The following is a 14,395-nucleotide window of genomic DNA, read 5'->3' on the forward strand; positions in this document are numbered from 1 at the left end:
GAGAGTCAGAGAGATCATTGATGAAGACCAGAAAAAGCACAGGGCCCAGAACACTGCCTTGTGGAACTCCAGCCTGAACAGGAAGAGGAGATGAGAGAATCCCATTCAGGGCCACATGTTGACTACGACTAGAGAGGAAGTCCGCCAGCCATGCGTGGAGATTTCCATTGATACCAAAAGAGGAGAGTTTGGTGAGCAGAGCGGGGTGCCAGACCGTATCGAAGGCACGTGATATGTCAAGGGAGACAGCTCTAATTTCCTGTTTGGCATTGAGGACCTCCATCCATTGTTGAGAAAGCAGAAGCAGCATGTCCAGAGTAGAGTGTCCAGGTCTGAAACCAAATTGATGATCAGAGATCAAGCCATTGGAGAAGAGGAAAGATTTCATATCTGAAGCAATGATGGATTCCATGACTTTGCTGATAATTGGGAGAAGGCTGATTGGTCTGTAGTTGCTGGGATCTGTTTTTGCACCTTTTTTGTGCAAAGCGGTGATGTTGGCAGATTTCCAAGCAGATGGAAGATGACCTTGAGCAAAAGAGAGGGTGAAGAGAACAGAGAGAGGGAGTGAAAGAGCAGAAGAACAGGATTTTAGGATCCGTGGGCTGATGCCGTCAGGTCCAGTTGCAGAATCCGAGTCGAGGGTTGACAGAAACTTTTCCACCTTGTCAGGAGGAAAGGACACAGAGTCCAGGAGCAGCTGGGTATGGTGGGTACAGAGAAGGATGGGTTTGGGACAGAAGATTTAGAGGCAAACACAGAGTTGAGGCATTCAGCTTTTTCACGCGCGGAGTCAGCCGTGTGGCCATTTGAGGTTAGGGAGGGGATGGAGGGGGAACAAACACCAGAAACAGATTTGACCAGACGCCACCAGGATTTGGAAGAGGGAGACAGATAAGAGAGTTCGGTCCTGAGAACGGAGAGATATTGTTTCCTGGCTCTCCTGAGGGTGGACACACACTTGTTTCGGGCTTTGTGAAAGGAAATGAGATTTCCTTCCGTTGGATTTGCTTTCCAGTTGAGGAAGTGGCACAATTGCTTGGCTACAGAATACCCCTTCCAACCTAACTGGAAAGCCAATTATCATGTACTTATTCCAAAGAAAACTGCCGACCTGTCGTGGAGGTTGGCACATTGGGTATTACCCACGAATAAGCTCTTGCATGTTTTTTCTTCTGAAATATCTGGCCATTGTCCCTTCTGTGGTGCTCTTGAGGCCTTGTCACATGCTTATGTTCAATGTGCACGCTTGATTCCTTTATCTGGTTTGCTACATGAAATGTGCACGAAGCTTTCTTTAAACTTTACTTTGAACTTTCATTTTTTGCTTTGTCTCAAACACACACCAAATAGAAGTGGCCCTAGTGAACTTTCTCGTTGCCATGGCAAAGAAAGCAATATATCGCACGAGGAAAATGCAAATTGAAAATCCTACAAGATGTGCAGATAACCTCCCGGCCTGTTTTAAAGGACTTGTTTTTGCCCGGATTAAAACGGAATTTTGTTTCTATACATATATGGATAAAGTATTGATCTTCAAAAGTATATGGGCATTGAATAATGCGCTTTGCTCTGTGCAAAATGGTGTGCTGATCACAGATTGATCACTCCTCGAGCATGATATGGATTTTTTTGTGAGGAGCAAAACACTTTATTATTTTTTTTCTGTTTCCTTTCTTGATGTACTAATGGTCTTCATGTAAATGTACCCTTTAAAATTGTTTTGCTTGTTTTTATTACATTTGATTTGTGAAATGGTTTTATTTATATTTTTTACAAAATATACTTTTTGATATTTTTGTAATAAAAGGATGTAAAAGTCAAGTCTCTCTCTCTCTCTCTCTCTCTCTCTCTCTCTCTCTCTCTCTCTCTCTCTCTCTCTCTCTCTCTCCAGAGTGTATTGTGACATATGGTGAGGCGTCACTTCCCCTCCCCCTTTTCCTCGCTCTCCCCCACTGCCTCCTCCCCTTACTCGCTGCCCTCTTCCTAGCTTCCCCATTTCCTAGACCCCATTCTCATTCCTCCACCCCGCTTTGCTTATCCTCCCTCCTCTCTCCCCCTCCTCACACTCTCCTTCCCTCTTCAGTCTCCCCCACTCCTCACTCTCCCCTCCCATCCTCCCTCCCAACCCCTCCACCTTTAGTCACTCCTCCACCCCTCCCTCCTCTCTCTCCCACCTCTCAATCCCCCCTCTCTCTATCCCACCTCTCAATCCCCCCTCTCTCTATCCCACCTCTCCTACCCCTCACTCTCTCCCCAACTCCACCCTCCTTCCCTCTCTCAGTATTCCCACCAGCGAAGCGACAGGTAGTATTTGCCAGTCATAAATAATAATGACTTTGGACTTCCATAACCAGACTGTCTGAATGAAGGCCAATTCACACATATATGTATTTCTGCTTATCTGTGTCCAAATAAAGATAGCACATCGACCACAAATCAGTCATAATGGACACTAGTTTGTGATCCAAATCCATAAATATGGCCATCTCCTGATCTATCAATCTCTGATAAACATTTTCATCACAAATCTTCTAAATTCTTCAACAAAGAACTCGAGCAACAACAAGTAAGTAAGTAAGTATTAAGAGGTATTGAAGTTGTACTTATGTTTCCTTTTCATTTGCACACCACAAAATTGCTTTGATGTTGATTTGTTTTTGGTTTTGGTTGTTTTTCAAATGCAAAGAATAACCTACTCAACATTGTCACTTGTTCCAGCCCCAAGAGAAAAGGCAGCCTCTGAGGCCTGACAGAGTCTCACTCGAGATAAATGGGGGACAAGAAGTCATTACGATTGGTAAAGGTTCTTCACCCAGTACACCTGCACCAACATCTGGACATCGGTCTGATGGACCACCCAGGATGCAATCGCTAGTGCGGATGGATTCCGTTGATGTGGATTCATTAATCCCAAACATCGATGAGCAGGGACGCTATATTCCAGAATGGAAGCGCCAAATGATGGTGCGGAAGCTTCACGCTAAGATGCAAGAGGAAGAAAAGGAAAAAAATAAGGTAAAAAGGAAAAGTGTTATAAATGTTTTTTGCAACTTTATTGTCTTACATTAGCTTTACAAAGTTTAATTGTCTTTTCAGTTCAGAAATGGAACCCCATAATTAGATATATTTCCAACATGTTGCTTGTTTCATTTTTTTCACCTTAATGTCCAACAATTCTTCTCAACCCCTTCCCCTGACATCTTATTACATTCTTCACTCACCTTGAAAGTTTGCAACTTATGGCTCTGGGTTCAATTCACAAAGCTGGCACTACTGTGGTTCCCGCGATGTTGTCTTGGGTCCGTTTGGTGAACTCTTGACAGAAAAGGACATTCAAGAACTCGAGCAGCATGTGGAACGGTTGCAGCTTTTGAGAGATGCTCATGACGTTGAGTCAAAGTTGGATGTATTGGAGCGAGAGATACGACACCTTCTACCAGCTCCTCCGCCACTTCTACTACCACCAGCGATTCAACTGGATCGCCGGTTTCTGTCGAAAGATGGAGGCCTTGACTCGGCTAGTTTGCCAACTTGGTGCAGTCGAATCTCTGGTTTGCTTCGCAGTATGGCCTTCTTAGTGACGGGCCTAATTACTAGTGGGACGTCTCAGCCTTCTAAGTCAAAGACACAGCCATCTCAACATGTTGACAACTTGACGACCATTAATCGTACTAATACCTTGCAAAACGTTGATGAAAAAGAAAATCCAAGTACACCAGTCACTGATGAAATGGTCTACAAAGACAACACTACTGAAAATTCATGTATAACTCACGGCAGCCAAAGTAGGTCATTTTCCGAAGATCTTATGCAGGAGATGCACCATTATGGAGTGTCAGTACGCAGCCTAAAAGCCAGCTTTGAACCACAAGTTCTTCTCCAAGCAAAGACTAGTCCTCAAAGCCAGCCATGTGCATTTTCAGGTCACCTAGATGACACTGGCTGTGCAGAAATAGCTGTATTCAAGCAGCCACCACCAGCAGCGATACGAGCAGCTTTGGAAACTCGTAAAGTTCGCACTGTCCTCCTGTTCCTTGGGCATTGGAAGAAGGCTCTTTACTCAGGAATTTTTGCTGCTGAACAACCAAATACAGAAGACGTGCCAGCCTCGGCCGAAACCTCAGATGATGAGCGACTCTTTTTCTTTTTGCGGCAACGGCAGGCGGTGAGCCGCCTTATTGGCCACTGGCGACGAATTATCTCTCATGTCCCCAAAGTCCCACTTCAAAATGTGGATTCAACAGTGCCCTCCTTTTACTCTCCCGAGCAGTTTTTACCACCTGCGTCTAATGGCTCACCTGTCTCTTACGACAGCCTCTCACTGGATCTTTTTCTTCTGGGATATTTCCGCCTGCTTGAGATGGAAATGCCGTCATCGGAACGCAAAGCCCGACACCTCCTCTGCTTTGAGATGTTCGACCAGCTCGCAAGCCGTGGGTGGGAGACGGTTCGAGAATTTCACAAAGCCGTCAGTTTCCGGATAGCAACCGGTCAGAGAACTTGGGACCAACCTTTTGATGATCTGCGACAGGAGTTTTTTGGCGAAGCACGTAGAACGGCAAGTTTCCCTGCACTTGATTCCCGCCGCACCTCTGAGGTTAGCCTTCCAAGTTACTGTGGAGACGAGGCGAGCGAGGGAAGTGGCAGTGAAGTACCACTCTCCGTTGCCTGCACCACAGCGAAACCACCACACCATTCAGACTCCCCTAAAGTCATTTCGGAACTTGGCGAGTTCAGCAGTGAGGAAATCTGCCGCTACATTGATCGCAGCTTTTCCTTCTGGAAAGAGAAGGAAGCTGAACTGTTTGAACTTTAACTAGATCATGAAACATTTCACATGATGGATAATTGCTTCGTTGTTGCAATTGTCAATCACGATGACCTCTAATCTTGATTATTGTTCATTTGTTTTGATTAATTGAGTAATTTAATGGTTTTCCATGATTTTCATTGTAGGTTTTTGTACAAATGCATTGGTTTCGAAGTGAGAAATGTCGAGATGAACTTTTCATCCATTGTTGCTTTGCATTACCTGCACTGAATTCACACTGATTTTTCGAAGTGAAATGAGATGCAAGAATATAATAATGACGCATTTACTTTTATAGATTGTTTTATGCAACGTTAACGTAACACAAGCTGGCCTGAAGAAGTGACCCGAATAAAAACGAAATGCAGTATAACCTTGGAATTCCACAATCTTATATTCAAATATGGCTTGAAAATGATTAATACTGGATATCTTGTGATTTATTGCTGGGTAACGACAGTGTTTCGATTCAATGACTTTGACTACTGTACATTTTTACCTACGACATGTCAAAGGTCTACAAGAGCCTTGCGTTCCTGTTCCTGTTGTTGTTGTTGGGGTTATTGTTGGGGTCGATTGTTGTGCACTCACATTTGTCGCTTGACTCCGCCCACCATATTGGACCACACCCACATCTGTCACTTGACTCCACCCACCACATCAGACCACACCCACATCTGTCACTTGACTCCACCCACCACATCGGAACACACCCACATCTGTCGCTTGACTCCACCCACCATATCAGACCACACCCACATCTGTTGCTTGACTTCACCCACCATATCGCTGAGACAAAATTATATGGCCGCCATCTTGGTTTTCTGGTGTGTCTTACACATTAGGCCTGTCGGCATCTGCTGATTATACACTGCCTTGGTTTGATGCATCAGGTTTCCATTGGCTTTGCTTGGGTCGATGTTATTCACAATGAGCGACCCCGAAAAATCTAATCACATGTCAAATAATAGTAAGGTTTAATCAAGCGCTCATCAGAACACACAGTAATCAAGCGTTACATTACCTAACCAAACGTTACGTTACGCAAATTACTAAATAAATTGCATTACATAATTTTTGAACAGCCCCATATTGGGGTTAAGCAATCTGTGACCATGTGATGAATCAGCTTGTTCTGATATAACCGTGGAGATGGTGTCATTGGTGAGAGGTGTCAAGTTAATTTTGAAATAGCGCATTAAATGTGTGTTTCCCAATAGTGCTGTTCACCTTTTAAGAGTGCTTTAAATATGCGTTTCCCAATCGGCCCGTTACCAGGTTTTGGCGCAGGTCATGACCACAGTGGAGTCATTCTTGTTGAAATGCAATCGACTGATGACCAACACCAGTCCTGACCATATATACTCATATCATCCAATTGTAACTTTAAATTTTCTTTTGTAACAACTAACTACTCCCACTGCATTAATGGCCCCAATTAATCACACCTCGTGGGGTCACATGACCCCCTCTATCCAACCAACCTCTCTCTACACTCCATTGCTCTCATGTCCTTTTCCACCACCTCCTTCCACCTCAATTTTGGTCTGCCCCTTCTCCTACCAGATACATCCACATCAAAAACTTGCCTGACCAGATTATTCTCCACTCTCCTGAGGCCCCAACCCGAGGACGAGGCTCAAGTGACTTTTTTTTTTTTTTTTTACTTCTGCCAGGTCTTGATATTCTCATGACACTTCCAGATCCCCATCAGCTCTCCCAGCATGCGTATCTCTGTCCTCTTTTTATAACCACTGAATAGTGTAAAAAATGCATTCCTATCATTGTACTTCTCTTGCCTTTAATTTTTGCAAAATTAATTCTAAAATGCCTGATCTAACCTCAGTCGAACATGGGGCCTGGGCAGCTGGTGAGTGAAAGACTAGGGCCAAGCTTCCCACGGTCAAACAGAAAATACCGTGGGAATAATTGTGGCGATTAAAGAAGAAGAAGACCATTATCCATAGTCTATTATCCATAGACAGGTGCGGCAGGAATCAAGGGCAAAACGTAGCCTCTCTGGGACGCGCACGTTCTAAAAGTTATACGTTATTATATCCCCATTTGCTATTTGCCATTGCCACTGACATTCTCCCCAGTCATAGCAACTACAGAGGCAAAATAAGAATTCCCGTCGTTACAACATTCAGACAACATCTGCAAGCAAACACAGAGCTATACAAACCTCAGTAGTGCTGAAAGATAGGACATCCTCACCATTCCTTGCAATGATAGCATCAGTAGAATCAATGGTGTGTTGTTTTTTTTTCACCTACAGCAATTCCCAGGGGAATTTTCTGTCCCCCTGGACGGTTAAATAATGCACACCATGTATCCGGTGACAACGTGCTCAACGAAAGGCATATGCTGTACATTTTCTAGGGTTCCGCTTGGAAAGGCAGTGAAGCTACAATTTCAATGTGCTGAACAGGTGTTCACTGCGTACGGGTTTATCAACCTGTTTTTGTCCTTCAATAAGTTTGTTGTCTTTGTCGCGCTTGCTAATGATTTCATTCAAGCTCCTTCGTCAATTCGGATTCTACATTGGTGTCTTGCTGACTTTTCTCAACTCTGTTGTCCACACATTAATTCCAAACCTATGTAGGTTTGGAAGAGTTTGTAGCTCTTCCTAATGATTTCATTCAAGCTCCTTCGTCAATTCGGACGCTACATTGGTGTCTTGCTGACTTTTCTCAACTCTGTTGTCCACACATTAATTCCAAACCTATGTAGGTTTGGAAGAGTTTGTAGCTCTTCCTAATGATTTCATTCAAGCTCCTTCGTCAATTCGGACGCTACATTGGTGTCTTGCTGACTTTTCTCAACTCTGTTGTCCACACATTAATTCCAAACCTATGTAGGTTTGGAAGAGTTTGTAGCTCTTCCTAATGATTTCATTCAAGCTCCTTCGTCAATTCGGATGCTACATTGGTGTCTTGCTGACTTTTCTCAACTCTGTTGTCCACACATTAATTCCAAACCTATCCTGAGGATAAGGACGCGTTGCTTTGACTGACTGGCGCATGTTTCAAATTTTGTTTTTAAAGCAAGAATACGAGGAGAAAATGCTTTCCCAGCTTCCAGCATGGCGAAGAGGCATCATGAAGAAGAAGATCGACGAAGAAAAGCAAGTACCACACTTCGAGTACACAGCGCCTTTCAATTAATTTGTGATACTTTAGCCTTAAACTACGTAAAACATTAACATCGCTTTTGGTTGTTGTTGTTTTTTTGTCCCCGAACAGGGAAAGGAAAATGTAAGTAAAACTTTCCAGTTTGCTGAACTGGATACATCACTCCAGTGTGTACAAGTAAAACTTTCATTTTTCATCTTTCTTCCTTGAAACTTTATCTTTAGTCATGCCCACTGCAGACACCGGACAAATACTCATGGTGGAGCCAACATTGTTTTGGACTATCAATGGCTTCATATTGTTCTTGTGGATGTTATTGTTATGTCCTCTTCAATAATTGGATATTTCTGTGCTTTGTGCAACCATCAATTTCTTACTGGAAGACGCAATGTGCAGTTAATCAGTGTCATTGGTTCTTTTTTCGTGATTGCTGAAGGGAATAATTTTGCTATAATTTCAGTTTTCCATTTCCGGTGACTCGAACACAATTATTGATGGACATCCTTTACTTTATAGGTTTGGCCACTTCCTTGAGGGACAGCCAACCTGCAAACTGCCGGTTCTCTGGTCTCGTAATGGATAACTCCAAAAACCGCAGATTTAACCTCCTTAGCGGGTCCATGCAACCACCACCAAATGACTGACTATTTGAGGTCTGCACCATCTTTGAATGTCCCTATGCCTGGGATAAGCCAGCTGTCACCATATCTAAGTATCGACCCATAATATGTTACTCAACATGTGGAGGAGTTCGTCCGACCTACGGGTGCAAATAAACAGCGAGCACGTTTAGAGCTAGCTTTCTTCACTATTGGCAGAGCCTGCTTTACTGGTGCCAATTTTGGAACCTTTAATGACCTTCGTCTGTGGATACGGGACATACAAGACATGCAATGGACCGAACCACACAACATCCAAATCTTCAACATGGTCGCAAGAAAAGGGCTGCTTGGCCAAATACCCTTGCATCTTTGGGTGGTGGTTGTTCGTATGCAGCCTGTGGTTGCTCTGCTGTATCATTTTCTGGAGGTGCGGCTGTGCTATTGATGCAATTCCCCCTATTACCAGTAAGCTGGTACTCATTTTGCCAACCTCAGAAGGATGACAGGCTGTCAACCCTTCTGGTGTTATTTCAATGGAACGACAGGGGCTCGAACTCAGGACCCCAAGATCTCACGCCAGCCACCTTAACAGTTAGGCCAACACTAGGCTTGATCTTTGAGTAAGTAGTGCGGACACTGGACTAGTATCTCAGAGGTGGTTGGTTCTAATACAGCTTAAGTCAGCCATTAAAAAAAAAACCTAAGTTTTATGAAAATGACCATCTTGGGGGAATAAGACAATGTATGAAATGGGTTGTTGATTTAAAACCCAGCTGGCTCACCAATGACCTCCAGGAATGGGGTAATTTGCTTTCCAAGCCTGATTTGTGCTTCATATGACAGGTATGCTTTGTTGAGGTCTTTGTTTATTTTCTTTCCCCAAAGTTGATGGCAGCTGACTGGTTGAAGACATGATACAACCAACTTGTTTACACCATTTTGTTCTTCCATTAAGCAAGTCTACACCCCCTTCTGGAGGAACTCCCAAAATCCAGGATAGCTAGCTGCTCATCTCCACTCAAATTCGTTCCTTTTTCCCCCACCTGTGGAACCAACTTTCACATTCTCTTCAATCATCGTTCCCTACAGAACTTCCAGACAGCTGTTCACCATCTCAGGTCACCCCCCCCCTTCACCCCCCCCCCCCTTCACCCCCCCCCCCCCATTCAAAACCATGATCTTTTATAGTCCCATAAACCCCCACCTCCCCACCTCAATTCCTTCTCCTTCCAAATTTCCAGTTTTTCCTGCTTGGGAGGTTGCCTCTGTATCCATATTGTCCATCCCATGCATCCTCCACTACCCCACATTCTTCTCCACATCCCTTTTTTGTCCAATTTTCCCTCTATTTTGTCCCTCAACCCCACTGCTGGAGTGTTTCCTCCCTATATTTCTGCTCTTCCTTTTTTTCTGTCATGACCTCATCCGTTCCATGTTCGAGCTCCCCCACAAGCCTTGACTTTGTATCAAAAAAAAAAGTATTTTGCTGACATGTAAAATCAATTTGAAAGTATTGTTGTTTCACTTTCACATTGTTTCACTACTTCACTAAACTAAACCATTGTGAAATTTCATCATCAGAACTCTTCCATTGTGAAAACAATTGCTCAACTTCACTGTTAGGTCAGGTCAGGTGTCATCTCCATCCATGAGGTTGATTGCCATTGCCATGTATTTCCAAGCCATTCATATGGGTTTATCAACCCCGAGCCGCAAACATTCCACAGGGGAAGGAGGAAACTCTTTGGAAGAAATGAAAGCCCAATAGATGAAAGCAAACTTGGTCTGTGAACATGACCTTTTTCAGGCAATCTTCATCATCCTCGATACGACTGAGCATTTACAAGGTAAACACCTTGTGTTTGGGTCCTTCATTTGGTTTGAGTTCCTGCAGAATCTTCACCTTATTGACATAAATCTTCAGTCTTTTATGCAAAATCCTGTGTACAGTGGTGGATGATAGTCCCAGTTCTCTGGATGCGCCTCGGATTGATTTTCTGGGACTTTGTTGAAATGATTCACACACTCGTTCAACATCTGCTGCACTTGTGGTTGGTCGACCGCTAATTTTCTGTTTCTGACAACTTCCAGTCTCCTTAACGCTCTTGTACCACTCTCGGATACTAGTCTGCGATGGCGGATTCCTTCAATACCTTGTACAGAAATTACGCTGGCTGAACGTGCGTGGTGGATCTCGTCTCGATGAACCATTCGACGCACTGAGCTTTCCTGTGGAGTCGCCATTTTCTTTTTACATTAAACCACCAGACCTGAAAATAAAGAAAATTTTCTGAGTTCCTGGATCATATAAAATAAAGGGTATTTGTGGTACTAAATATATGAACAACCAAATTTGTCCAAGTCATTTTGGAATATTGTACCTTGTATTATGTAAGTTTCATGGAGCCTGGTGTTGGCTTAGCGGTTAGGGTGCCGGCTTGGGATCTTAGGATCCTGGGTTCGAATCCCGGTCGATCGCTGAATTAACGCCAGGGGGGTTGACTCAGCCTGTCATCCTTCCAAGGTCGGCAAATTGAGTACCAGCTTGCTGGGATGAATGATCCCCGTGTGTACCCCGGGTTAGAATAGGTATACCGTATCCCTGCGCATCGTAAGAGGCGACCAAGGGTTGGCGTCAGGAAGGGCATCCGGCAATAAAAACATTGCCTCAAACAAGGAACCATGATTGTCATGGGGCCCGCAAGGCTAACCCCCGCTCTAGCGGGGAAAATGGCCTTAAAACAATCTTTCATTCATTCATTCATTTTCATTCATTCATCCTTTCAGGACTTTGTATTCCTGAGATCATGGCTATATAGGATGTCATTTGTATTGGATTCCCACAACCCAAATTTTTAAATCGCTTTTATATAACACAACATGCAAAAAAAAAAAAATCCAAATTTGAGCTTGGTCAATCAGCATTTTCAAGTTATCAGCAAACAGGCTGTGTCTCAGACAGACAAGCATGCACAAGTCACAACGTCCCTCGGGAGAAGTCTCCCAAAACATGTCAAAACAAAAATGCACATTTCAACAAAATAGCTCATCTTTTTTTGAAATCACATGATCACTTGCCATAGAGTTCTCCATAACTCTTTGATCCAAAGTTCATATGCCATGTACTACATGTTAATTTGTCCGTTGTCTGCTTGTGTTTTCTTCTTCCTTCCAAAGTGCATTGTTGTCTCCTAATGTCCTTTTCTGTTACATAGTAATGGACAAGCTCCTTCATGAGCCTTATGACACTACAAAAGTGAATTCACTGAATATTTACCAGGTGACTACGTTCTCTATAAAGTGGCAGCACATTAGAAGGTGTATTCAACTAAACTATGTCAGAACTTGTATCTACCCATAATCTCATTTGGATGATAAGTAAGGAGATCGACTGTTTTTACTCTCCATCTCCTTTAATTTCTAAATATTTTGTGATTTCACCTGTCTTTAGTTGATAGAGCTTATGCTTGTAGAATCCTAGATGTCTATTGTCATGACTGTGTCACCCCCAAGGAAGGAGGAAGAGATGAGGCGTACGGAGGAAGAAGAGTGCCACAGACAGCAGAGAGAGCAAGTGCGGCAGCTTGGCTACGAGGAGTCTAATCTGGCACCCTGGCAACTCCAGATCTTGCTTCGACGTGGAGGTCTTACCAAGCACTGAGCTAAATCAGGGAATGCTGGAAGAGAGCTCCTGGAAAAATGGATCCTTTGCTGATTTTACTTCACTTTGCTGTGGCTCCACAACAGTTCCTGCTGGTAAAACAACATTGGAGACATGCTCATGGTAATGGTGATGTGACCAGTAGCAGTCAAGTGGAAGACGTTCAAGAAGTGGCATCGGAACACCACTGTGTTGAAAACCTGGGCCAGGGTCTTACGTGCACAGCAGGCCCCACAACCACAATGACCATTGAAAAAGAGACCTGCTTATAACAAGTATGAGCATTGTAAGGAGTAAAATCGAGCTTTAAGCCTTATAAGCTAACTGTTGTTAATATACTTTGGAGAATATTATGCCTTTGCAAAATGGAAGAGATTAATTTCATATTTTGTTTATCCCTTTGGTATACAGAGCACAAACAGTGCTCCAAACCAAAATATCAACACATTTGCATAAATACTTACTCTTCATAGGAAACTTACGAATCACTATAAAATTATTATTTTTTAATTCCATTTTTTGTGTAGAGTACATATATGGCCACTTCCTCTGTCCCACGCTACCTTTTCTGAACATTGTAAATTGTGATAAATTAATTTATATCGAGCTTCTGTAAATTATTTTTGACTTCCAACCTGGAATTGTTTTGTGGTTTTATTATTTGTTACTATATGGTTATAATAATGAATTGCATATACAAACTGGTAATCGGGTCTCTCGTATGGAGCGGACGCCTGAACCTTGAGAAGGGAAGAGGAAATATTGCTGTAGATCCTCAGAGGGCTGATGGAGGAAAGTAAGAAGAATGAGGATATCAGGTGGGGGGGAGTGAGGAACAATAGAGAAAAGGTGAGAGAGACATACCTGTGCTTGTTGGAGTATATGCTCAGTGAGGAGAAGATGCAATTGGCAAGAGTAGCAGCAGCAGACTGCGAGTGGTAGGGGTGCAGAGAGAGCGGATGCTTGGTATCGGGGGTTGTGTGGACGAGCAATACATGTAAATGACCCAACAAAAAGGTGGTATTAATTGGGGCCATTTCGGATGATATTGGACTATTGGTAGTAGAACAATGAATAACTGTAACTATACCACAGATGCAGTCAGTAGAACCAAATTCAAAGCCACACAGTAATCAAAAAACTTCATACATCAACATTCCCTTTCATTTGGATTACGGGACTTTCAAAATGACGTATGAATGCTAAATGAGGCCTTTTGCGCATGTGATGTGTGTGTTTACACTGAATCGGTTTGGCTCACCGGGCACTTCTTACCTGCAAATGCTAGCGCAAAATGTGTAATTTAAGTCTTTTAAACATAATTTTCAGCATTTAAACTAAAGAGTCGGCCGTGGATATAACACACACACACTTCAACTTTTACCAATGGATGCAAAGATCTAGTATAATTTCTCTTATGGCCTCGGAAGCAAACAACAATATCTAATATCTAAAGCTCTTTCTAAACACTGACTGACTGATATTAATGTTCAGTACCTTCCGGCTGTCTTAGAAAGCTGAAATTTGGCGTGTCGTCGGACATCAAAGCTAGTACGCAGGGAAAAATCACAGAACCATTGGAAAGTGTCCGTAAATGAAAATGTATGTAAAAAAAACTGTCAATGGATATGTAAAAAAAAACCAAAAAAAACCCCTCAATCAATCTCTAACATTTGAAAATTGTAATTCTATAATTGTAAACTGTGAAATAAAAATCTCAATGAAAATTTACATAGAACTGTAAACGCGTCTGTAAAATAAATGATTAAATCTAAATTTATATCTAGCAGCAGGTCGGTGATGCTTGCCTATAATCATAAAGCTTCTATTTGTTATGTACCTATGTACGAAGCACAGTTTATTTTTGCTTCCACAATATGTAAGCATACCCCACTAGTATATGTATACCGGCCCTCACAGACCATACAGCTCCCAACCCATCCCCTTTCCAACATGATTGATAGTAAATGTCATCATTTTAAACTTACCCTCCACATGCACAAGCCCCGGATATTCCTTTTCATTGGTGCTCAGAAGAATCTAATCCAGATACGCAATCCATTAACTTGCAGCGATCCATGGGGAGAGTGGGGGTTGGGGGGGGGCTCTGCAAATGTTGTGTGTGATGCCGGGTTTAACACAAAGGACGAGTGGTGCATTCTCTGGGCAGACCAACAACATTGCC

At 43.0% G+C, this 14,395-nt stretch overlaps 2 protein-coding genes across 2 annotated transcripts in view; both read left to right on the plus strand.

Moving 5' to 3' along the window:
• LOC137414661 (uncharacterized) overlaps positions 1-14,021 on the plus strand; it is a 170,363-nt gene extending 156,342 nt beyond the window's left edge. The window contains exons 10-13 of the mRNA XM_078780884.1: positions 2,722-3,018; positions 7,861-7,940; positions 8,059-8,070; positions 12,063-14,021. Coding sequence (XP_078637010.1) covers positions 2,722-3,018; positions 7,861-7,940; positions 8,059-8,070; positions 12,063-12,210 — 537 coding nt within the window. The 3' untranslated portion in view covers positions 12,211-14,021. The remainder of the gene's footprint in view (positions 1-2,721; positions 3,019-7,860; positions 7,941-8,058; positions 8,071-12,062) is intronic.
• On the plus strand, positions 3,569-5,044 carry LOC144892548 (espin-like protein). Its single transcript, XM_078779517.1, has 3 exons — positions 3,569-4,619; positions 4,656-4,806; positions 4,960-5,044. Exons 1-3 carry the CDS (start codon positions 3,569-3,571, stop codon positions 5,042-5,044), a joined length of 1,287 nt encoding a protein of 428 aa, XP_078635643.1.
• Positions 14,022-14,395: the final 374 nt, after the last annotated feature.

The sequence above is a fragment of the Myxine glutinosa genome, chromosome 6 (genome assembly GCF_964187855.1).
Source record: "Myxine glutinosa chromosome 6, kmMyxGlut1.1, whole genome shotgun sequence".
NCBI classification, from domain to species: Eukaryota; Metazoa; Chordata; class Myxini; order Myxiniformes; family Myxinidae; genus Myxine; species Myxine glutinosa.